The sequence below is a fragment of the Moschus berezovskii genome, chromosome 9 (assembly GCF_049115385.1).
Source record: "Moschus berezovskii isolate FMDL1 chromosome 9, NW_MosBer_1.0, whole genome shotgun sequence".
Lineage (NCBI taxonomy): Eukaryota > Metazoa > Chordata > Mammalia > Artiodactyla > Moschidae > Moschus > Moschus berezovskii.
In genome coordinates, this window is record NC_142468.1 from 14,720,871 (window position 1) to 14,746,253 (window position 25,383).

Here is a 25,383-nt window from a genome sequence, read left to right on the forward strand (position 1 = left end):
GAACCCAGGTCTCCCACATTGAAGGCAGATTATTTACCAGCTGAGCCACCAGGGAAGCCCAAGAATACTGGACTGGGTAGCCTTTCCCTTCTCTAGTGGATCTTCCAGACCCAGGAATCAAACTGGGTCTCCTGCATTGCAGGTGGATTCTTTACCAGCTGAGCTCTCAGGGAAGACCTGCTGTTGAAGAAATGGGAGTTTAATTTGCTAAATTGTGCTGAAAGGAATTCCCTGGCTGTCCAGTGGTTAGGAACCCGCACTTTCAGTGCCGAGATCCCTGGTTCAATACTAAGTTAGGGAATAAAGATCCCACAGGCTGTGAGGTACAGCAAACAACAGCAAAAATCGTGCTGAAGTTATGGGCTGATCTTCAAACAGACACCGGTAACTGAACCAGCCTGCGAGGATTCATTCAGAGAGGCAGAAGCACTAGGAGTATACAGTCCACCCATCTGTCTGTCTAATCTCCATGTGGAATTCATTACAAGGCCTTGACTGTGCTCAAGTTATGGCAGCTGGTTAAATGGTCTCTGAAAGGTTGTCTTCTTGTCTGGCAATCCGAAGGGCAGGTGGTGAGAAAGGGAAGGTGGATAAAAAGTGAGGAAATAGGAGCCAGAGCCCACACATGGACTGGAACCCCTGCCAGTTCTCACCCCCTCCAACCTGACGAAGTGGGTGACCTGCAGGGACAGATTGCTGGTGGCGTTTCTCACGCAGCTGAACACACGTGTGGCCCAGGAGTGTGAGAAGCTGCAGGAGGATCTGCGGAAGGTATAGCAGTCATCAGATGCCCCCAGACAGCGAAAGTGCTGCCCACAGCCTTGTCCACCTCCAGTCCTGCAGGGAGAGCTCTCTGGCGGCACACTCTAACTGGAAACAGGGAGAAGGATGCTGGGAAATGTAGTTCTACATAGCCACCCGCATGTGTTACAAAGCCACAACCAGCAGATCCCCATTTTCAAGAACATGTAAGTAAAGGATGGATCTCGAAGCCAGTGCTGGTACAAGTCAACCTGTGCCTCGTTGTGCTGAACTGGGAGGTTTTGAGCTTCTCTTTCGTTTGAATCAGGAAACATCACTTAAGACATTTGAGTGGCTCACCCAATGTTATGGGCTTTCCTGGTGGCTCAGCGGTAAAGAATCTGTCTGCAAGGTAGGAGCCGTAGGAGATATGGGTTTGATCCCAGGGTCAGGGAAGATCTGCTGGAGGAGGGCATGGCAACCCACTCCAGTATTCTTGCCTAGAGAATCCTATGGACAGAGGAGCTTGGTGGGCTACAGTTCATGGTGTTGCAGAGTCAGACAACTGAAGCAGCTTAGCACTCACCACAACCCACTGTTATGGTCTAAGGAAGGGTTTCTTAGACTTGAGACCTTGTTTGCTCTTCACCTCAAGTGCTGGAGACTTTGCTTTTAAGGAGACTGAGAGCAGAGTGACCTAAGAGTCCTCCTAGAAAAGGGATTAGAGAAGCCAGATACTAGAGGTTGCATTTTGTATGATTCCATTCATGTGAAATCAAGCCTGAATATTCGTTGGAAGGGCTGATGCTGAAGCTGAAGCTCCAATACTTTGACCTCCTGATGTGAAGAGCTGACTCACTGGAAAAGACCCTGATGCTGGGAAAGATTGAAGGCAAGAGGAGAAGGGGGCGACAGAGGATGAGATGGTTGGGTGGCATCACCGACTCAGTGAACGTGAGTTTAAACAAGCAAACTCTGGGAGATGGTGAAGGACAGGGAAGCCCGGCATGCGGCAGTCCATGGGGTCTCAAAGAGTCAGACATGACTTAGCGGCTGAACAACAACTGTTCATGGGAAATAGCCAGAAAAGGTAATTCCATAGAGACAAGAAACAGATGTGTGGTTGCCTAGGGCTGAGGGGGTGGGTGTGTGGTGGAAATGGAGAGTAACTGCTTCATAAGTGTCAGGCTTCCTTTGGAGGGGGATGAGATTGTCTTAGAACTAGAGGTGGTGGGTAGGCAACACCGAATATATCGAAATGTTCACTTTCAAATGGCTATTTTGTGAATTTCACCTCAATAAAATTTTCTCCCAGTTATCATTTTTGTGTGTGTGGTGAGAACGCTTAAGATCTACTTTTGGCAAATTTAAAGTAGACAGTGCTGTATTGCTACCGATAGTCACCATGATGTACATCAGATCCCCAGAATTAATTTTAGCGTTTATTATTTTATTTATGCATTGATTTCTTGAACACAAAAAAGAGAGGCTTAAAAATTAACACCTGAGTAGTGCTAAGATTTGAACAATATTGGAATGTGCAAAAAAAGAAAATTCTAGAAGTCCAGAACCTTCTGTTGGGAAAAGGAGGATCCCAGACTGCCCTGGTGTAGTATTCCAAGATGTAGTGAAGGAATTCATGCCCTTATGGCGTAGGTCTGGAAAACCTCTAGGTGGGGCTGGCCCCTTTAAGACTCCAAGACTGAAGTAACCTGGTATCTAAGGAGTCATAATGACAGCTTTCCTGGGCAATCCTCCCTGAAAATGTAGTTCTTACCTTCCAGGATGAGACATGCTGAGGATCAGAGCCATCTTTTCCTCAGTTTGGTTGGTGAGAGATACACATAGAGGGGTCGATACATCTCTGGCTTCATTTTCTAAAATCTAGATATCCCTACTCTAGACAGAGGATCATGATATTTAGTTTGGGTTCTTTTCTACCCTGTGGGAAAAGGGAGTTTGGAGAAAGGGTGAAATGTGGTCCAAGTGTCCAGTCTTATTTCTAAGAGAATGGAAGGGAAAAACATCCTGGCCCAGGAGCACCTGTGAAACCCATTGCTCATGGAAACACAGGCCCTGAAAAATGTGCCCGGGGCTGTTCCCAACCCAGGGATTGAACCTGCGTCTCCTGGATCTCCTGCATTGCAGGCCGATTCTTTACTGCTGAGCCACCAAGAAAGCCAGATTCATGGGTAGTCAGTCAGTGCTGGGGAATCCTCCAGGACTCACACTCAGAGAAGTGGATGGGAGCTGCCAGTTTGGAACTGGGAGAACCAGGAACTTGGGCACACGCCCCGCTCCTTCTTGGGGGACAGGGGGTCGAAATGATTGCCATCTGTCACTGCAGTAGATGCTGGCTTGGAGATGGACCTGCTAGAGGATCTTGAGACCCTGAAGTTTGAATATGGGATTCACGAGAAAGACCACAGCTGGCTGTATTTGCTGGGCCGTTCTCATGGCCTGATGACCAAGGCCTGCGCCCACGCAACCTTCTTCTGCAAGCTACTCCATAATTTGAGGTACGCTGGGTCCCTAGGGTCAGGTAGGTGGAGAAGAATCTCACCGCAGAGAATCCAGATGACTTAAACTTTTTATATTGGAGAATAACTTTGGCAGGGGGAGTGTCTTCCGACCTTGTGTAATCTGCACTGAAGTACTCCTGATCTGAAAGCACCGGGGAGACGCACACCAGGGTGCCTCGACTGTGGTTATGTAATGTGGCGTGGATTAATGGCGGTTTCCTTTTGGTGAGTAGACTGATTAAATCATCCACTCACCCATCCATTCATTCACTCTCTCATCAGGACGACCAGCTTGTCTTCCACAGCTACTGATGACGGGCCACTCCATGTCTACTGGCTGAAAATGGGGGTCCTTTCTTTTCTGTTTGGGCTAACAGTGGAATGCCTTCTCACAAGAAAGCTTCCAGGGACTTTCAGGGTCCCAACAGTGTCACACTTTATTTTTTTGGGCTCCAAAATCACTGCAGATGCTGATTGCAGCCATGAAATTAAAAGACGCTTGCTCCTTGGAAGGAAAGTTATGACCAACCTTGATAGTATATTAAAAAGCAGAGACATTACTTTGCCAACCAAGGTCCGTCTAGTCAAGGCAATGGTTTTTCCCGTGGTCATGTATGGATGTGAGAGTTGGACTGTGAAGAAGGCTGATCGCCGAAGAATCGATGCTTTTGAACTGTGGTGCTGGAGAAGACTCTTGAGAGTCCCTTATACTGCAAGGAGATCCAACCAGTCCATTCTAGAGGAGATCAATCCTGGATGTTCATTGGAGGGACTGATGCTAAAGCTGAAACTGCAATACTTTGGCCACCTCATGCGACGAGTTGACTCACTGGAAAAGACTCTGATGCTGGGAAAGGTTGGGGGCGGGAGGAGAAGGGGACGACGGAGAATGAGATGGCTGGATGGCATCACCGACTCTGTGGACATGAGTTTGAGTGAACTCCGGGAGTTGGTGATGGACAGGGAGGCCTGGCGTGCTGTGATTCATGGGGTCGCGGAGAGTCGGACACGACCGAGTGACTGAACTGAACTGAACTGAACTGATGGCCAGATGACTTGCCTGAAAACAGGAAAACTGACTTTCAAAGAAGCCTCAGTCCAGTCCTGGCTTCTTGACACTTGAATAAGAGGCATGTGAGAGCCAAGTACTCAGGACTAAGGCTCCTGGGTTCTGTGACTCTAGGTCACTCTTGGAGCATCTGTTGCCTCCCCAACACCCACCCCTCAGCCTACTTCTCAGTTTACTTTCCTCTGACATTAGATTAACTCCCAGATGGGGGGACCAGATCCCAATCAAGCATATTAAAGGCACAACACAAGCCTGAGGAGGCAGAGGACTCAAGCAGCTTGCTGACTGGCTGACTGACAGGGAAGCATAAACCTGTGGGCGGCCTCCAAAGATGGGTGATGAGAAACCAACATGGGAAACTCTCAGGAGGCATCTTCTGTTTGGAAGGATCAGGCACAGTGGGAAAACGCTCTCCTTTTAACCAAAAGAGAAGCCTCACATAGAATGTGGCTTGTCATGCTTAGATGGACGCTCCAGAGCGTGAAGACTCCAGTTTTCACAGAAATACGGAACACTACAAGTGAAGTGAAAGTCGCTCAGTCGTGTCCGACTCTTTGTGACCCCATGGACTACACAGTCCATGGAATTCTCCAGGCCAGAATACTGGTAGCCTTTTCCTTCTCCAGGGGATCTTCCCAACCCAGGGATCGAACCTAGGTCTACCCGCACTGTGGGCAGATTCTTTACCAGCTGAGCCACCAGGGAAGCCTCAAAATACTGGAGTGGATTGCCTATCACTTCTCCAGTGGATCTTCCCGACCCAGGAATTGAACCGGGATCTCCTCCTGCATTGCTGGTGGATTCTTCACCAGCTGAGCTACCAGGGAAGCCCCACAAATATCAGATCATCCTATAACAACATAAAATGATGCCTTATGTATTCAGGGGTCAGACCTTGTGCATCTTGGGCCAAGGAAACACATCCAGAACCAACAGTGAGTGAATCTCCAGAAAAAGTGGCTTCAAATCCTTGATCCTCCCTTTCTCAGGTCTATTTTCCCTTATAAACCATTTTCTTTGATAAATCATCACATTGGAGAAAAAGCTAAGTTACGTGGTTTCCTGGGTGTGTGCAGAACTGAAAAAGCAAACTAGGAAGAGGAGGTGTGTGGTAGGAGAGGGGCGCACTTGTCCTGGTGGAGGTGGAAATGGATCGCTGTCTGCACAGGAAACAGTGGAAGGACTGCTCCCTGTGTTCCGGGATAAGGTCTGATGGTGGCTGTTCACAGTGATGGCCCTGCGGCAAACAGTTAAACAGTCAGACCTTGTGTTTAAGAAGGCAGGGAAATGCACAATACACGTAACCAAAAAGAGTTCATTTAAGAAGGTTTTAAACAAGCTCTGATCTTTTGAAAGGGGTGTGCTTTAATCTTTGGGAAATTCTCTCAGGAGGAACATTTCATTCCATCCAGAGAAGCTGGGTCACTGTTGTTGTTTAGTCACTAAGTCAAGTCCGACTCTTTGCGACCCCATGGACTGTAGCCTACCAGGCTCCTCTGTGCATGGGATTTCTCAGGCAAGAATACTGGGGTGGGTTGCCATTTCCTTCCCCAGGGAATCTTCCCAACCCAAGGATCGAACCTGGATCTCCTGCATTGGCAGGTGGATTCTTTACCGACTAAGCCACCAGGGAACCCTGAAGCTGGGTCAGTGGCACGTAGTTGGAATGCTTCTCTCTGAAGGACTTAAGGTGGCACAGCAGGCTGCATTTGAGAAAGTTAAAGCAGAGAAAGTCAGATTGGCAGTCAAGAAGGGTTAAGGGCGTGCGTGTCTTTTTGAAAAACTTATTTAAATTGGAGGATGATTATTTTACAATATTATGGTGCTTTTTGCCATACATGAACATGAATCTGTCACGGGTGCACATGTGTCCCCCCATCCTGAACCCCCCTCCCACCTCCCTCCCCACCCCATCCCTCTGGGTTGTCCCAGAGCACTGGCTTTGAGTGCCCTGCTTCGTGCATCGAATTTGCACTGGTCATCTATTTTAACTATAGTAATATACATGTTTCAATGCTAGTCTCCCAAATCATCCCACCCTCCCCTTCTCCCACAGAGTCCAAAAGTCTGTTCTTTACATCTGTGTCTCCTTTGCTGCCTTGTGTATAGGATCCTCGTTACCATCTTTCTAAATGCCGTATATATATGTATTACTGTACTGTATTGGTGTTTCTCTTTCTGACTTACTTCACTCTGTAGAATAGGCTCCAGTTTCACCCATCTCATTAAAACTGACTCAAATGCATTCTTTCTCATAGATGAGTAATATTCTATTGTATATATGTACCACAACTTCCTTATCCATTCATCTGCTGATGGACATCTAGGTCGCTTCTATGTCCTAGCTATTGGAAACAGTGCTGTAATGAACATTGGGGTACATGTGTCTCTTTAAAAACAGTGGCTAGATGCCACGAAGTAGGTGGCAATGCCCTAACCGTGTGCATGTTGTCAGGCCCAAGAACCTCTTCCATCCTTGTCAAGGGGAGTGCTAACCTTCTCTCTTTTCATACAAAATGTGTGCATGTCTTAATATTTGTGTGTGTCCGTGTTCATTCTCCAGAGAATCATTCTCCAGAAAATTAGTACCAGAGAAGCGAACCTCTAAATGTTGCTTGACTGGGTTGCTTGGAGAAACTCAGGATGACGACGCGTTAAAGGTGGGCATCATCGGAGGTGGCCACCTTGGGAAGCAGCTGGCAAACACCCTGCTCCAGTTTGTCCCCATCCCTGCTGAGAATCTGCAGATCTCCACTCGGAGGCCAGAGACCCTGGGTGAGGAGCACTGGGCAGGGCGTTAGGAAAGGGCCCCTCAAAAGAGGAATCCTTGCATACAGCCGGCCAAGTTCTCAGCTTGCTAGCCCTGAGAAAAGCTGGAAAGTTTTTTTTTAATTTCAATACTTTATTTGGCTGCCCTGGGTCTTAGCTGTGGCACTTGGGATCTTTAATCTTCGTTGTGGCATTCAGGATCTTTTTTCAGTTGTGGCATGTGGGGTCTAGTTCTCCAACCAGGGATGGAGCCTGGACCCCCTGCATTGGGAGCACAGAGTCTTAGCCTCTGGGCCACCAGGGAAGTCCCAGAAAGATTTTTTTAAAAAACTTGTTCCTTAAAGCGCTTTTCTTTTCCACCTAAATATTTATATCCATCTCTCCTCCTTGCCACTCCAGTACTCTTGCCTAGAGAATCCCATGGATGGAGGAGCCTGGTAGGCTGCAGTCCGTGGGGTCGCTAAGGGTCAGACACGACTGAGTGACTTCACTTTCACTTTTCACTTTCACACATTGGAGAAGGAAATGGCAACCCACTCCAGTGTTCTTGCCTGGAGAATCCCAGGGACGGGGGAGCCTGGTGGGCTTCCGTCTATGGGGTCACACAGAGTCGGACACGACTGAAGTGACTTAGCAGCAGCAGCAGCAGCTCCTCCCTGCGCCCTGTGGCCAGATATCTTTCAGGGCCTTTGATACAGAGAAGCTTTCCAAACAGAATTCAAATCTTCTGGACCAGTTAGAGTCTGAGTGGTGTTTACCACTTCCAAACATTTTGGCCTCGTTTTTTAAAAAACATCATTTACGGGGGACTTCTCTGGCTTTCTAGTGGTTGGGACTCCATGTTTCCACTGCAGGGAGCACAGGTTCGATCCTTGGTTGGGGAGCTAAGATCCTGCATGCCGTGTGGCAGAGTCAAAAAAATAATAATACCATGTACTGAAAAAAATTTTTTTAATGTTTTGCAGTGATTCCATTTATTAACCTCTGGTGGTAGAAATCAGAACAGTGATTGCTTCTGGGGAGACTGAGAAGAGGCCCCAGGGAACTTTCTGGGCAGATGTAAACATTCTGTTTCTTGAGAAAGGTGCACGTTCCATGGGTGTCTGCGTTTGTCAAAAAGAATCAAACTATTTACTTCAGATCTTACACAGTGTGATGCACTGTGCACAAATTATATTTCAATAATTTAAAAAATGTAAAATAATACATGTGTGTTATACAAAATTTAGAAAATTACTCTCTAGGGAAGTAAATAATAACTACCTATAATTTCCTTATCAGGTTTATCATTTCCTTTCCATTTTTTCTTCTGAGTATATCAGATTATACCAGTAACTAATACTATGCAAAGCTTTTTGTATCCTGCTTTTTAAAAACAGTTAATGAATCATTTGCATATTATTTGACATTCTTCAAAATCATGATTTTTAAGCTTGTATAGTATCCCTAAAGTATGACTTATGATAATTTATATAACTGTGCCTTACTGAGTAGGACTTCCTGATTCATAATTTTTTTAAAAAATTGCTAGGTCAAAGAACAGGTACAGCTTTATTGAGATACACTTTGTATATAATAAATTGCACCTTTTGGAAGTGTATAGTTTGAGGGACTTCCTTGCTGTTTCAGTGGCTGGGACTCCATGCTCCCAAGATAAGGGGCCTGGGTCTATCCCTGGTCAGGGAACTAGACCCCAAATGTTGCAACTAAAGATCGCATGTGTCACAGCTAAGACCCGGCACAGCCAAATAAATAAATATTAAAAAATATATTTAAGTGCATAGTCTGATGTTTTGACACCTGCGTGCTCCTATGAAAGCATCGACATAGTCAACTCATGAACCTCTCTGCCTCCCTGCAGGTCCCACTCAGGAAACCACTGATTTGATTTCTGTCACTACCAATTAGTTTACATTCTGTAGAATTTTGTACAAATGGAATCATACAGTTGGTAGTTTTCCTTTGCTCTAAATTAGTTTTAGTTATTTTTTTAATTGAAGTATAGTTGGTTTGTAAGGTGTTGGTTTCAGATGTACCATAAAGTGATTTAGTTATACATCATCTAAGAATGTATGTTCCTTTTCAGATTCTTTTCCCACATAGGTGATTACAAAATGTTGAGTGTAATTCTCTGTGCTATACAGTAGGTTTGTTTTCTTTTAATAATTTTATTTGTTTATTTTATGGCTGCACTGAGTCTTTGCTGCTGTGAGGGCTTTTCTCTAGCTGAAGCGAATGGGGGCTATTCTCTAGTTGCGATGTGTGGGCTAGCTCATTGTGGTGGCTTCTCTTGTTGCAGAGTACGAAATTTGGGCGTGTGGGCTGCAGTAGTTCTGGCTCCCAGGCTTGAGAGCACAGACTCAACAGTTGCGGCTCATGGGCTTAGCTGCTCTGTGGCATTTGGGATCCTCCCCGACTAGGGATCGAACTCTTGTCTCCTGTATTGGCAGATGGATTCTTTACCACTGAGCCACCTGGGAAACCCCTCAGGTCACATAAGTACAATCAAATGATTAACTACCAAGGAGTGGTTTCAGCAAGGACACGAGTTATTCTGTTTCTCTCTATGTTTATTAATACCTTGCTGACATTAAATTGTGTACTTCACTGAAACTACAGGCTGAGTTTCCCAAACTGCTCCTGTCCTCTCCCCCTTCCACCCTCTCAGTCACTCCCTCACTGCACCAGTTCAAGCCAGTTAAGCTGCTTAACTTTGTCCCAGTCACGCAATTCTGCTTTATAAAGAGCGTGTTTTATTTTGCTTTGGTTGCTTGTCTTCACCCGATCAGGGATCAAACCTGTGCCCCTGCAATGGAAGCCCAGAGTCCTAACTACTGGACTGCCAGGAAATTCCCAGTCACGTGATTCTCAAAGCTTCAGTTTTTCACTTCTATAATATAGGGACATATAGTTTATAGGGAAATACTATATCCCTATAATATAGGGATAATACTGGCCTCTGCCTCATAAGGTTCTTGTGAGGATTCCCCATTGGCGGTTTAGTCACTAAGTCGTGTCCAACTCTTTATGACCCCATAGACTAGACCTCTCATGCTCCTCTGTCCATGGGATTTCCCAGGCAAGAATACTGCAGTGGGTTGCCATTTCCTTCTCCAGCGGATCTTCCTGACCCAGGGATCAAAATAGAGTCTCCTCAGCAAAAGAGACATAGATGTATAGAACAGTCTTTGGGACTCTGTGGGAGAGGGCGAGGGTGGGATGATTTGGGAGAATGGCATTGAAACATGTATATTATCATACGTGAAATGAATCGCCAGTTCAGGGTCAATGCATGATACAGGATGCTCGGTGCTGGTGTGCGGGGATGACCCAGAGGGAGGATAAGGAGAGGAGGGAGGTGGGAGGGGGGTTCAGAAAGGGGAACTCATATACACCTGGGGTGGATTCATGTCAATGTATGGCAAAACCAACCAATATAATATTGTAAAATAATTAGCCTCCAATAAAAAAAAAATAGAGTCTCCTACATTGCAGGTGATTTCTTATGAACTGAACCATGGCTTCCCTCGATTATGTGTCTAAAGTACTTCGTACATCACCTGGTATATGGTAAAGTCAGTAAACTGGAGCAGAAAGCTTCGTTCAGACTTTTCTCTTTCTAAAAAAAAAAAAAAAATCTGAAAAGTTCTAGCATTTGGTTTAAACACGAGGTCAGGATGAATTATCTAACAATCTCATGCACAGCTGTGGTGGCATCAGCTGTCGTAGTCATGGGGTCAGGGCTTTGCTGTGTGGCTTTTAGAAGCCATAAGGGAATTTCTTCTGATTTATGTGGTGAAAAGTGTGCGTGCATGCTAAGTCACTTCAGTTGTATCCAACTCTTTGTGACCCTTTGGACCATAGCCTGCCAGACTCCTCTGTCCATGGGTTTCTCCAGACAAGAATACTGGAGTGGGTTGCCATGCCCTCCTCCAGGGAATCTTCCCGACCCAGGGATCGAACTGGTATCTCTTACGTCTCCTGCACTGGCAGACAGGTTCTTTACTACTAGCGCCACCTAGGAAGCCACACGTGGTGACAAGACTTGAGATATAATAGTCGCCACCCTCTCCCCAAAGTGGGGGACTTCTCTAGTGGCTCAATTGGTAAAGGATCTGCCTGCAATGCAGAAGACCCAAGTTCAATCCCTGGATTGGGACGATCCCCTGGAGGAGGAAATGGCAATCTACTCCAGTACTCTTGCCTGGAGAATTCCATGGACAGAGGAGCCGGGCAGGCTACAGTCTATGAGATCGCAAAGAGTCACACAGAACTGCGATTTTCACTTTCGCCAAAGTTGATGTTGAGTCCGAAGTCTTCTGTATTGTGATCTGACTTCTTTTATTCCCTCCCAGATGAATTCAAGAAACTGGGAATCCAGTGCTTTTACCAGAACGCTTCTCTGGTGGGATGGGCCAATGTGGTATTCCTCTGCTGCCTGCCATCTCAGCTGCCTAATATCTGCGTAGAAATTCAAACCCGGCTTAGGAAAGACTGCATTGTGTACAGCTTTGTCTCTGCCATCCCAGTACCCAGGTACCTTGTTAGGGTGAGCACAGGGCTGGCCGGACCTCTCTGTCACCTCATGTCCACCCCCGCCCCTACCTCTCGGAGTTGACCATTCCCAGTCATAAAGTGGAAGTATCTTCATAGGCAGAAGGGCCAAGCCAGCCTTTGAAATTGTGTCCTCCCCGTTTTTCTGCCAACAGCACTTGTGGGTGGGGCATTTTCTTTTTTGTGCAAATGTTTAGAGCAGAAACAGAGCATTGCTTCCACCTACTTGGGGCTTCCCTTGTGGCTCTGCTGGTAAAGAATCCGCTTGCAATGCAGGAGACCTGGGTTCGATCCCTGAGTTGGGAAGATCCCCTGGAGAAGGGAAAGGCTACCCACTCCAGGACTCTGGCCTGGAGAATTCCATGGACTGTAAGGTCCATGGGGTCGACTGAGCGACTTTCACTTTCACCTACTTGAAGGTGACTCGTGTTCCCTTTGTGTCCGGATCAGCAGCATGAATACTGACAGACAGCATCTGTCAAATATCCTTTTGGTACGTCTAGTGCTGGGCCCAGTGCCTGGCTCATGGTAACTTTCAATAAGTGTATCTGAGGAGGATGGCTGAACCGTCAGGCTAAGAGGTTGTGCCCCCAGGGCTGACCCACACCTGCATTTGCCTCTGGGCTGTGCTGTGCAGCGGACTGTGTGCTTGGGGCTGGATGTGCACTCCGTGGATCACGTGCTGGTTCAGTCCAGTCCTGGCTCTGCACTCCCTGCCTTGATTGCTTTACTTGCAGGTTGAAACTCCTACTGAATCACACAAACATCTTGCGGCCCCAGTATCAGTGTGCTGAAGATCTTGCCCACATCTGGGGGACCAATAAGGAGATCACTGCTGCTCTCCAAGACCCCGTGATTCTTCAGGCCACCTGCCCCTACAGCCCTGCTGGTAAGGGCTCACCATATTTTGTGCACTTTTGAAAATTACCTTCCTCTTGACCCGTTGCTGTCTTATGAAACCCCAGTGTGGTTGTGCTGAGGGTGTGTGTGGGGGGGAAGAACACGCTAGATGGCATTCTCAGCTACTTGGGTTTTATATGGGAACAACTTTGGTGGCAAAAAGCAGCCTTTTTAGGGACTTCCCTTGTCAGTCCAGTGGTTAAGACTTTGCTATCCAAAGCAGGGGTTTTGGGTTTGATCCCTGGTTGGGGAGCTAAAATCCCACATGCCTCGTAGCCAAAAAACCAACACATAAAAAAAAACAGAAGCAGGGCTTCCCTGGTGGCTCAGTGGTGGAGAATCCACCTGCCAATGTAGGAGAGGCGGGCTCGGTCCCTGATCCGGGGAGATCCCCCATGCTGCAAAGCAGCTAAGCCCTTGTGCCACAACTATTGAACCAGTACTCTAGAGCCTCAGAGCCAAAACCACTGAAGCCTGAATGCCCTGGCCCATGCTCTGCAGTCAGAGAGGCCACTGCAACGAAAGGCCTATACATCATAGCTAGAGAGTAGCCCCCATCTGCAGCTACTAGAGAAAAGCCCACACAGCAGTGAAGACCCAGCATAGCCAAAAATAAAATAAATTAATTAAAAATATATATGAAAACTGAAAGCCACTCAGTTGTGTCTGACTCTTTGTGACCCCGTGGACTATACAGTCCATGAAATTCTCCAGGCCAGAATCCTGGAGTGGGTAGCCATTCCCTTCTCTAGGGGATCTTCCCAACCCAGGGATCGAACCCAGGTCTTCTGCATTGCAGGCGGATTCTTTACCAGCTGAGCCACAGATATATATATATATATATAAAAGAAGCAATATTGTAACAAATTCAGTAAAGACTTTAAAAAATGATCCACATTTTTAAAAAATCTAAAAAAAAAAAAATAATTTTAAAAAAGCAGCCTTTTTAAAGGAAAAGCTGAAAAGTGCGCCTTATTGCAAGAACTACCCCAGAGATTTCCCAAGATGCATTTGTCATTAGCAACGTCTACATTAACCTATCTGTAGGTAGGGTTAACCTATATGACCTACATTAACCTTTATGACCTACATTAACCTATATGACGTGTTATAAAGGGCGCACCCAGGGCTCTTGGTCTGGAAAGGAAGAGTGCTTATCTCCAAGTTCATATAACCAAACTCTCTTGGACAGAAGGTAGCTGTTCCCTGTCTGGGGTTTGAACTAGGTTCCCTGTAGACCTTTTTTGGTGGTGCTCACTGGTGTTTCCATTCTCACTGATGTTTAGGGGGAATAAGCCTCAACATCAAGTGGCTGGAGGGGCTGTTTTATGCACTCTTAAACTTCTGCACAGCAAAGGACGTGCCCCACTCACAAGTGCTGCAGCATCTGAGCGAGCTGTTCTCCTCTCAGCACTTTGAGGCCTCTAAGGAGGACAAAGCATCGCCCCTAAAGTTTCAAGCCCAAGATTTTGTCAGTGAGATCTATGCCAAGAACCTGTCTCAGAAACGGTAAAGTATCAGACGGTGGCCATTCGAACTTCTCCCACACTGTTGTCTTAGCAGATGCTTTTTATATTTTTCCTTTAATGTTCTTTTTAAAAATTCATAAAAATAATACATTCTTAGGAAAAAAAATCCAACTAGTGGAGAAATCAGAGCCCTCTTTTGCCCCCCACAATCCCTTTTTATAGACTTCACCTCTAATCGCTTTAATATTTTTGTCTTTTCACTTTATGTATTTACAAACATATATGTATGTTAGCATTATAGTATAATGTGTATGCATATCTGTATCTATATGTACATTTTAGAAACATGGGGACTATACTTACTATGTCATAGGTATCATTCTGTGTTAGTACAATAATATCTACGTCATTTACGAGTATGATGTAGGCATCTGTTGGATACATTTCTTTTTTTAAAATTTATTTGTTTTTAATTGGAGGATAATTGCTTTACAATACTGTGTTGGTTTCTTCCACGCATCAGCATGACTCAGCCCTAGGTATACATATGTCCTGGCAGATATGTTTCTTTAACGGTATTTTTTCATTCTATTTCCTCTTGATGGCATTGTACCCCGGCCCCACATTTTGCATAAAGGAACTGCTTTGAACATTTTTATCCTTAAACTTTGCACACTTGTACCAGTAGAATTTCTGGGTCAGAGGTTATATATATTTTATGTTTGATAGATATTCCTAAATTACCTATCAAAAACATGATGCTTACTTATATTTCCAGCAGTAGTGTATGAGAGTTCCATTTCACTATAGTTTCATAACTATTAGATCATTCTTTTTAATCTTTAATAATCTAATGGGGACAAATGTTTGCCCTTGTTACCAGAGACTTCCATGTCACTAAATTCACTGGATACTTTTATGTTTTTATTTAAAAGAATAGATTTTATTTTTTTAGAGCAACTTTAAGTTTACAGAAAAATTGAGCAGACGGTTCAGAAAGTTTCCATAGAGCACCTGTCTCCTGACCTGCAGTTTCCCCTAAACCCCCTTGCGTTCATGTGGCAAGTTATTATTCCTAAAGTCCAGAGTTTATGGGATTCACGATTTTCTTGTTCAGTTCAGTCAGTTCAGTTGCTCAGTCATGTCCGACTCTTTGCGGACAGAACGCCAGGCCTCCCTGTCCATGACCAACTCCCGGAGTTCACTCAAACTCATGTCCATCAAGGTGGTAATGCCATCTAGCCATCTCATTCTCTGTCGTCCCCTTCTCCTCCTGCCCCCAATCCTTCCCAGCATCAGAGTCTTTTCCAGTGAGTCAACTCATCGCATGAAGTGGCCAAAGTATTGCAGTTTCAGCTTTAGCATCAGTCCTTCCAATGAACACCCAGGACTGATCTCCTTTAGAACTGACTGGTTGTATCTCCTTGCAGTCCAAGGGACTCTCAAGAGTCTTCTCCAGCACCACAGTTCAAAAGCATCAATTCTTCGGCGATCAGCCTTCTTCACAGTCCAACTCTCACACCCATACATGACCACTGGAAAAACCATAGCCTTGACTAGACGGACCTTTGTTGGCAAAGTAATGTCTCTGCTTTTTCATATACTATCTAGGTGGGTCATAACTTTCCTTCCAAGGAGTAATCGTCTTTTAATTTCATGGCTGCAATCAGCATCCGCAGTGATTTTGGAGCCCAAAAAAATGAAGTCTGACACTGTTTCCACTGTTTTCCCATCCATTTCCCATGAAGTGATGGGACCAGATGCCATGATCTTATACACATAACATAGAGTTTACCATTCTTTTTTAAAAGTGTTTTTTTATTTTGGCCGCACCTCACTCACAGCCTTTGGGCTCTTAGTTGTCCAACCAGGGACTGAACCTGCACCACCTGTAGTAGGAGCGTGGTCACAGGACGCTTCTAATGCTTTTCTTCCTTGGCTATTGCACACGCCATCCTTCCTGAAACGGTTGTGTCTCTTAGTTTTCCTGCTACGCTCACACGCTCTTTGCTTTCTTCCTGTCCCTTCATCCTGCCTTTGCCAGGTCCTCTTCTGCCCCATCCTTAGATCTGGGAGCTTTCAGGGCTCTGTCTGAAGCCTTCTTTTCTCTTTCTACACTTTGTTCTGGGTGATCTTTCCCACTGTGGGGACTTAGGTTGCCGTCTTTATTCTGCCGGCACAGGACTCCATATGCCTAGCCCAGATGTCAGTTCCGCATCCAGGTAACTTCATACTCACCATCTCCACTCAAACTCCACGTGTCTAAAAGCATCCCTGCTCGCAGGCCTGCTCTTCCAGTGTTTCTGTCTAATTACATGCTCCTTGGAAGAGTTGTTCAACCCCAAACCTGGAAGAAATCCTTGACTGTCCCCCTCCCCTGCTCCCCCCTATTTTTTTTGGCTGTGCTGGGTCTTCGCTGTGGCATGTAAGCTTCTCGAGTTGCCTTGCATGGGCTCAGTTGCCCTGCAGCATAGGATTCTTAGTTCCCTGACCAGGGATTGAACTGGTCCCCTGCACTGTAAGACAGATTCTTAACCACTGGACCACCAGGGAAGTCTCTAATGTTTTGTTTTCTAATTAGTCACAGTGCCCTGTGACACGCTTTCATTTTGGGAATCTTCCTCCCCCTTTTCCTAGGACTCTCTTTGCCTCTCTCTTCTGTTGGATCTTCTTCCTGGACCCCCTCCTCCTCAGGCTTCATCTACTTCTTCATTATGATGGAATACATTCTCCTGCACTAGTTTCTTTCATAAAGGCCGTGTAGTAATTCTGAAGGACTGTGTCGGACAATGTTTTTATTCTACACTAATATTTTATTGAAAACACAGCCAAGGTGTAGAATCTAGGTTAGAAATAATTTCCCTCAGAATTTTGAAGGCAACGCTCCGTCGTCTTTCAGCTTTTAGAGGTGCTGTTGAGAGGTAGAGTGCCGTTCTAGTTCTTCAGTTCATGCTTGGTCTGAAACCTGTTTGTTATCTCTCTGGAAGCTTATAGTATCTCTTGATCTCAGCATCCTGAAATTTTATTATGTATCATGATGTACGTCTATTTTAATTCACTGGGCTGGACACTTGGTGGGCCTCTCCCTTTGTCCCCCTTAAGTTAAAAAAAAAGAATTGTACAATATAACATATACACAGAAAAGTATGTATTCCATAAATTCATGAATATACAGTTTAATGAATTATTGTAAAGCAAATATACACGCAATTGCCACCCATAAAAGAAACAGACTATTCAATGGTCATTTTTAAACTGCATGTTAAATTCTCCAATTTTCTCCAATAATATCTTTGATAATTTCCTCCCATTCCCTGTTTCCTGTTTTCTTCCTTCTGAATATTTTATTAGCCCAATGTTGGATCTGCTGGGCTGATTTTTTGATTTTCTTTAGTTCTATTTTCAGTATTTTTGTCTTTTTTCTCTGCTTTCTGAGAGATTGCATCAACTATCTTGTTTTTGTTTTTGCTATTATATTCAATACAGATTTTCATTTTCAAATATTCCTTTAGTCTCCAAATATTCCTTTTTTATGTGCATCCTGTTGTCATTTTCCATGCAATACCATTTCTTATCCTTTGAGAATGTAAATAGTGCTTTTTTCTCCTGAGAAGTCTGTTTCCTTTGGAATTTTTCTGATCATTTGCTTTGCGCTCCATCATTCATTTTAGAGATTTTCTTTCAAGTATATGGAAAACCTTGACTTGTCTGCTCATATTTAAGATCCTGATTACTGAAAAGTTGCTTGGAAACTCTGTGTTTGCTACTGTGGTCTACTGTAGAGTGATTTGATGAGCTTTTCCTTCAGTTCAGTTCAGTTCAGTCGTTCAGTCGTGTCCGACTCTTTGGACCCCATGGACTGCATTTCACCAGGCTTCCCTGTCCATCACCAACTCCAGGAGTTTACTCAAACTCATGTCCATTGAGTCGGTGATGCCATCCAACCATCTCATCCTCTGTCGTCCCCTTCTCTTTCTGCCTTCAGTCATTCCCAGCATCAGGGTCTTTTCAAATGAGTCAATTCTTCGCATCAGGTGGCCAAAGTACTGGAGTTTCAGCTTCACTATCAGTGCTTCCAATGAATATTCAGGGCTGATTTCCTTTAGGATGGATTGGCAGGATCTCCTTGCTTTTCAAGGGACTCTCAAGAGTCTTCTCTAACACCACAGTTCAAAAGCATCAGTGCTTTAGCATTCAGCTTTCTTTATAGTCTATAATGGCAACCCACTCCAGTGTTCTTGCCTAGAGAATCCCAGGGACGGGGGAGCCTGGTAGGCTTCCCTCTATGGGGTCACACAGAGTCAGACATGACTGAAGTGACTTAGCAGCAGCAGCAGCAGCAGCCTTTATATACATTCATGCATGACTACTGGAAAAGCCATAGCTTTGACTAAACGAACTTTGTTGTCAAAGTAATGTCTCTGCTTTTTAGTATGCTGTCTAGATTGGTCATAACTTTTGTTCCAAGGAGCAAGTGTCTTTTAATTTCATGGCTGCAGTCACCATCTGCAGTGATTTTCAGTTCAGTTCAGTTCAGTCACTCAGTCGTGTCCGACTCTTTGAGACTCCATGAATCACAGCACGCCAGGCCTCCCTGTCCATCACCAACTCCCGGAGTTCACTCAAACTCAGGTCCATCAAGTTGGTAATGCCATCTAGCCATCTCATTCTCTGTCGTCCCCTTCTCCTCCTGCCCCAATCCCTCCCAGCATCAGAGTCTTTTCCAATGAGTCAACTCTTTGCATGAGGTGGCCAAAGTATTGGAGTTTCAGCTTTAGCATCAGTCCTTCCAATGAACACCCAGGACTGATCTCCTTTAGAATGGACTGGTTGGATCTCTTTGCAGTCCAAGGGACTCTTAAGAGTCTTCTCCAGCACCACAGTTCAAAAGCATCAATTCTTCAGTGATCAGCTTTCTTCACAGTCCAACTCTCACATCCATACATGACCACTGGAAAAACCATAGCCTTGACTAGACGGACCTTGGTTGGCAAAGTAATGTCTCTGCTTTTTAATATACTATCTAGGTTGGTCATAACTTTCCTTCCAAGGAGTAAGCGTCTTTTAATTTCATGGCTGCAGTCACCATCTGCAGTGATTTTGGAGCTCCCCAAAAATAAAGTCTGTCACTGTTTCCACTGTCTCCCCATCTATTTGCCATGAAGTGATGGGACCAGATGTCATGATCTTAGTTTTCTGAATGTTGAGTTTTAGGCCAACTTTTTCACTCTTCTCTTTCACTTTCATCAAGAGCCTCTTTAGTTCTTCACTTTCTGACATAAGGGTGGTGTCATCTGCATATCTGAGGTTATTGATATTTCTCCCAGCAATCTTGATTCCAGCTTGTGCTTCATCCAGCCCAGCATTTCTCATGATGTACTCTGCATATAAGTTAAATAAGCAGGGTGACAATATACAGCCTTGATATACTCCTTTCCCTATTTGGAACCAGTCTGTTGTTCCATGTCCAGTTCTAACTGTTGCGTCTTGACTTGCACACAGATTTCTCAGGAGGCAGATCAGGTGGTGTGGCATTCCCATCTCTTGAAGAATTTTCCACAGTTTGCTGTGATCCACATAGTCAAAGGCTTTGGCATAGTCAATCAAGGTAGAAGTAGATGTTTTTCTGGAACTCTCTTGCTTTTTTGATGATCCAATGGATGTTGGCAACTTGATCTCTGGTTCCTCTGCCTTTTCTAAATCCAATTTGAACATCTGGAAGTTCACGGTTCATGTACTGTTAAAACCTGGCTTGGAGAATTTTGAGCATTACTTTGCTAGCGTGTGAGATGAGTGCAATTGTGTGGTAATTTGAGCATTATTTGGCATGGTCTTTCTTTGGGATTGGAATGAAAACTGACCTTTTCCAGTACTGTGGCCACTGCTGAGTTTTCCAAATTTGCTGGCATATTGAGTGCAGCACTTTCACAGCATCATCTTTTAGGATTTGAAATAGCTCAACTGGAATTCCATCACCTCCACTAGCTTTGTTCATAGTGATGCTTCCTAAGGCCCACTTGACTTTGCATTCCAGGATGTCTGGCTCTAGGTGAGTGATCACACCATTGTGATTATCTGGGTCTTGAAGATCTTTTTGGTATAGTTCTCTGTATTCTTGCCACCTCTTCTTAATATCTTCTGCTTCTTTTAGGTCCATATCATTTCTGTCCTTTATTGTACCCATCTTTGCATGAAATGTTCCCTTGATATTTCTAATTTTCTTGAAGAGATCTCTAGTCTTTCCCATTCTATTGTTTTCCTCTATTTCTTTGCACTGATAGCTGAGGAAGGCTTTCTTATCTCTCCTCGCTATTCTTTGGAACTCTGCATTCAAATGGGTATATCTTTCCTTTTTTCTTTTGCCTTTCACTTCTCTTCTTTTCTCAGCTATTTGTAAGGCCTCCTCAGACAGCCATTTTGCCTTTTCACATTTATTTTTCTCAGGGATGGTTTTGATCCCTGTCTCCTGTACAATGTCACCAACCTCCATCCATAGTTCTTCAGGCACTCTATCAGATCTAATCCCTTGAATCTATTTCTCAGTTCCACTGTATAATCATAAGGGATTTGATTTAGGTCATACCTGAATGGTCTAGTAGTTTTCCCTACTTTCTTCAATTTCAGTCTGAATTTGGTTCATGATCTGAGCCATAGTCAGCTCCGGGTCTTGTTTTTGCTTACCGTATAGAGCTTCTACATTATATTATTTGGCTGCAAGAATATAATCAATCTGATTTCGGTATTGACCATCTGGTGATGTCCATGTGTAGAGTCTTCTCTTGTGTTCTTGGAAGAGGGTGTTTGCTATGACCAGTGCATTCTCTTGGCAAAACTCTATTAGCCTTTGCCCTGGTTCATTCTGTACTCCAAGGCCAAATTTGCCTGTTACTCCAGGTATTTCTTGATTTCCTACTTTTGCATTTCAGTCCCCTATAATGAAAAGGACATCTCTTTTGGGTGTTAGTTCTAGAAGGTCTTGTAGGTCTTCATCGAACCGTTCAACTTTGACTTCTTAGCATTACTGGTTGGGGCATAGACTTAGATTACTGTGATATTGAATAGTTTGCCTTGGGAACGAACAGAGATCATTCTGTCACTTTTGAGATTGCATCCAAGTACTGCATTTCAGACTCTTTTGTTGACTATGATGGCTACTCCATTTCCTCTAAGGGATTCTTGCCCACAGTAGTAGATAAAATGGTCATCTGAGTTAAATTTACCCATTCCAGTCCATTTTAGTTCGCTGGTTCCTAAAATGTCGATATTCACTCTTGCCATCTGTTTGACCACTTCCAATTTGCCTTGATTCATGGACCTAACATTCCAGGTTCCTATGCAATATTGTTCTTTACAGCATCAGACTTTATTTCCATCACCAGTCACATCCACAACTGGGTGTTTTTGCTTTGGCTCCATCTCTTCATTCTTTCTAGAGTTATTTCTCCACTGATCTCCAGTAACATATTAGATATCTACTGACCTGGAGAGTTCATTTTTCAGTGTCCTATCTTTTTGCCTTTTCATACTGTTCATGGGGTTCTCAAGGCAAGAATACTGAAGTGGTTTGCCATTCCCTTCTCCAGTGGAGCACGTTCTGTCAGAACTCTCCACCATGACCTGTCCTTTGGGTGGCCCTACATGGCATGGCTCATAGTTTCATTGAGTTAGACAGGGCTGTGATCCATGTGGTCAGATTGGTTAGCTTTCTGTGATTGCAGGAAAGCCTGACTACTGGTATCTTTAAGTCTTTGGGAACCAACTTAGGGAAAGAAATCTGCATGTGTATAGGGGTAGTCTTATCACTTAGAGTGTTTTTATTTAAGTCTCCCCCTTCCAACAAATCCTTGCTACTCAAACTGCCTGATAGCCAAGCCAGCATCTGTGCATTTGTTTAGAAATGCAGATTCCAGGGCCCCACCCCAGATGTATGGAATCAGAATCTGCACTTTTACAAACTCCCAAGTGGTATGCCCGTTAAAGTTGGAGAGGTGCTGCTCTACGGTCTTTTTTCATCAGATGATCTGTTAGAATGGGAGGCAAGGCATGTTAATATTTCCACTGTGATTGTAGTTTCTCAAATTACCTTTATATTTCTAATCTTTGTTTTATAAAGTTTTGCTGGGGTCCAGCCTCGGCAGAGTCCAGGGGTACCCTTCCGATGAGTGGCGTCGGCGAGAAAAGGAAGAAAACAAAGCAAGTCGAGTCTTGGTTGAGTGCAGAATCAAGACTACTTTATTTTCTTACATCAGTGTTTATATACCCTAAAACCAATAATTCTAAAGAGGGAGGAGGGATTGTCTTGATAGGACTGTGCCAGGAATGCAGTCATAAACCATCTTCCAGAATAGTCAATACCTTCATGGATAATTCTTAAACAATTCGAATGGGCCCTTAAGACAGCAAGGCCACAAGGCGTGAAGAATGGCTTTATTTGTGTAGCAGTTAGTCAACTGCAAGGGCTATTAGCAAGCCTTATCTTGGGAGCCTCAGTCCTTGGCAGACTTTATGGCTCCGTAGGTAACACGGTATTTGGGTTTGGGCTTTACCCCCAAATATCTGCAGAGACAATTTCCCTCGCTAATTCTATATGCTTACTTATTTTGTTATCTACTTTCATCTCTGTTTACTTCTAGTGTACTCCCACTCACACTATAGACAGGGGGCAGGGAGACATAGCAGCAAGCACTGGTATGTGACCCTGAAGGCCAAGGGTCTCATGAGCTCCCTCCAGATCTCACCCTAAGGTGCCCTTCTAAACTCGTGAAGGGCTCTGTATTTACTTTTGCTTGTGGAGTGTTTAGGCCTATTGTTAGCAGACTTAGTTTTATGCTAGGGGCACTTTGTGCAGTCATGAGCATTCCAAATTCTAAATTGACATTTATAACCCCAACAGTGCCAGAAAGGTTAGGATGTTCTGTGTAAAAATATTTTCTTCATTCCTGGCCTGTTTATAGGGCCCATACACCCCCAGGGACTGTATTGTTGCCATGCAAAGGTTTCAAGGGGGATTTTTGAGCAGGAGTCAGAAAAATTTTTAGAAAGCATAGAGGACTTACCAAGCATCAGAAAAAGAAAAGACGGAGGCCCGGGAGTAGATGATGAGGGCGGCCCTGAGAAATCCCCAGAGGTCTGGACAGCCTTGCATGCCAGCTCCTCGAACCAAGACCTTGTCATGGGTAGGGTCTCTTATGCCGGCTCCTGAAAAAGTTTAAAGTCATATCATCTGCTGCACAGAAGTGCATATTTTTATACCTTCCTGGTGGATTAAACATTTTAATTCTATCCTCTCCCTTTTAAAAACTTTTTAAAAGATAACTTTGATTCACATGCAGTTATTAAGAATACAGAGAAACCCAATGTGCTGAACGAACCATAGTACAGTATCTATATGTAGATATTTGTAAAACTATAGCCAATACCACAACCAGGACCTTGACATTGACACAGTCAAGATGCAAAACATTTCTGTAACTAGGGATCCTTCATGTTGTTTCTTCCTGAATTGGCAACCATTGAGCTGTTGTCCATTTCTATGATTTTGTCATTTCAAGAATACTACATAAATAGAATCATGTATTATGCACCTTTGGGGACTGGCCTTTTTCATTCAGCATGATTCACTGGAGATTCATCCAGGTCACTATATCAACAATTTGTTCCCTTTCATTGCTGAGTAGCTTTCATGGCATGTATGTGCCACAGTTTGTTAAACTATTCACTTGTTGAAGGACATTTGGGATGTTTTCAGTTTTTGGCTATATATTATGCATAAAGATGTTCTGAACATTCATGTACAGGTTTTTGTATAAACATAAGTTTTCATTTCTCTAGGACAGATGCTTAGGAGTGCAATGACTGGTTGCATGTTAATTTTTTTAGGACACTGCCAGACTGTTTTTCAAAGTTATTCTTTCTTTTTACAGCACTGCTGCTGCTGCTGCCAAGTCGCCCCAGCACTAGCAATGTATAATTCAGTTTCTCTGCATCCTCACCAGCATTTGGCATTGTCGTGAATTTTTGTTTTACCATTACACGTATAGATTGATTCTTGGAGAAATGACATCTTTATAATGTTGAGTTTTCCTGTCCATGTGCACAGTTTATTTATTTCATCAGCATTTTGTAGTTTTCAGTACACAAAGTCCTTTACATGTTTTGTTAGATTTACACTAAGTATTCCATTTTGTGTGTGAAAGGAACTACATTTTTAATTTCATTGCCCAAGTGTTCATTGCTAATATATATAAACAAAATTAATTTTTCTATGTTTATTTTATATCCTGTGACCTTGCTGAATTCATTTATTAGCTCCAGGAGATTTTTTTTAGATTTGTTTGGATTTTTCTACATAGACAATGATGTCATCTATAAATATTGATGATTTCAGTTCTCCCTTTCCCATCTGTATGCCTTTTATTTTCTTTTCTTGCCTTATTGCACTGGCTATAACTTCCAGTGGTATGTTGAATAAGTGTGGTAAGAGCATATATCCTTGCCTTATTCTTGATTTTTAAATACTCTAAAACTCTACATCTTAATGCTTTTTAACTTGAATTCCACTTTAGACTAATACTTAACATTGCCCCATTTTTATTTGCATGGTAACACTATTTCTTTCTCTATACAGTTGAAGAGGTTATCTTTTTTTTTTTTTTAAAGAGGATATTGTAAAAGAAATGAGGTTTCTCCCATTTCTAATTTCTATGATCCTCTTATGTATTCTCTATCTAAATTCAAGGAAAATATACTGAAAAGGATGTTGATTTTATTATCATGATCACTCCCCAATTATGAATTCCTCTCCAAATGTACTTAAGAGACTTGTACATGTGAAAACTCATAAGTACAATTAAATCCACATATTGAATAGATCCAGATGAAATTTTAATTAAGAATTTTAATTAATTTGGTATAGAAAATGAAGAACCTTGTTTCCAAGTGGAGGAAAACTTTCTTTAAAGGTAATGTTTAACAGAAAATCAGATGTATTGAACAGACATAAAAAAATAACAGCATTTTTTTCCCTACCCCAGGCCTTTCCCCTTGTTTGATCTGACTACTGTGCAACTCAAGGAAACTCCCTTTAGCCAGTATCTCTCAAAGAGCACTGCTTTTCAGGACCGCTTTACCCGTCTATACTGTGACTCATTTGGCATCTCCCTAACCAAAGAACAAGGGCCAGAGGTGTCCACGGGTTCTCCATCCCAATAAGAGAAGAGACCTCTCAGGAATCATGATTTTTTTCTCCTAATCAGGTAGCGCTTTGATCATCGCAACTGTCAGTGGAAGTCATGTGATTGTCCAATGTTTCCCATATGTTAGGCAACGAGGAATTAGAAAATTGTACTGATGGCTCTTT

The 25,383-nt window shown here is 43.7% G+C and overlaps 1 protein-coding gene and 1 non-coding gene across 3 annotated transcripts; one reads left to right on the forward strand and one right to left on the reverse strand.

Moving 5' to 3' along the window:
* The first annotated feature begins 2,526 nt into the window (after positions 1-2,526).
* NOXRED1 (NADP dependent oxidoreductase domain containing 1) lies at positions 2,527-25,301 on the forward strand. Of its 2 annotated transcripts, XM_088840275.1 has the most exons (7): positions 2,527-2,572; positions 3,089-3,260; positions 6,896-7,107; positions 11,457-11,637; positions 12,393-12,544; positions 13,842-14,064; positions 25,058-25,301. In XM_088840275.1, the coding sequence occupies exons 1-7, from the start codon at positions 2,527-2,529 to the stop codon at positions 25,233-25,235; spliced, it is 1,164 nt and encodes a 387-aa protein (XP_088696401.1). In that variant the 3' UTR covers positions 25,236-25,301. The 2 variants fall into 2 exon arrangements, with proteins under 2 accessions (XP_088696401.1, XP_055292439.1); XM_055436464.2 differs by lacking the exon at positions 2,527-2,572 and having other exon boundaries at positions 3,103-3,260; positions 6,911-7,107.
* LOC129563647 (U6atac minor spliceosomal RNA) lies at positions 6,725-6,850 on the reverse strand. The gene has a single exon (XR_008687389.1). It is a non-coding gene; the product is annotated as a U6atac minor spliceosomal RNA (small nuclear RNA).
* Positions 25,302-25,383: the final 82 nt, after the last annotated feature.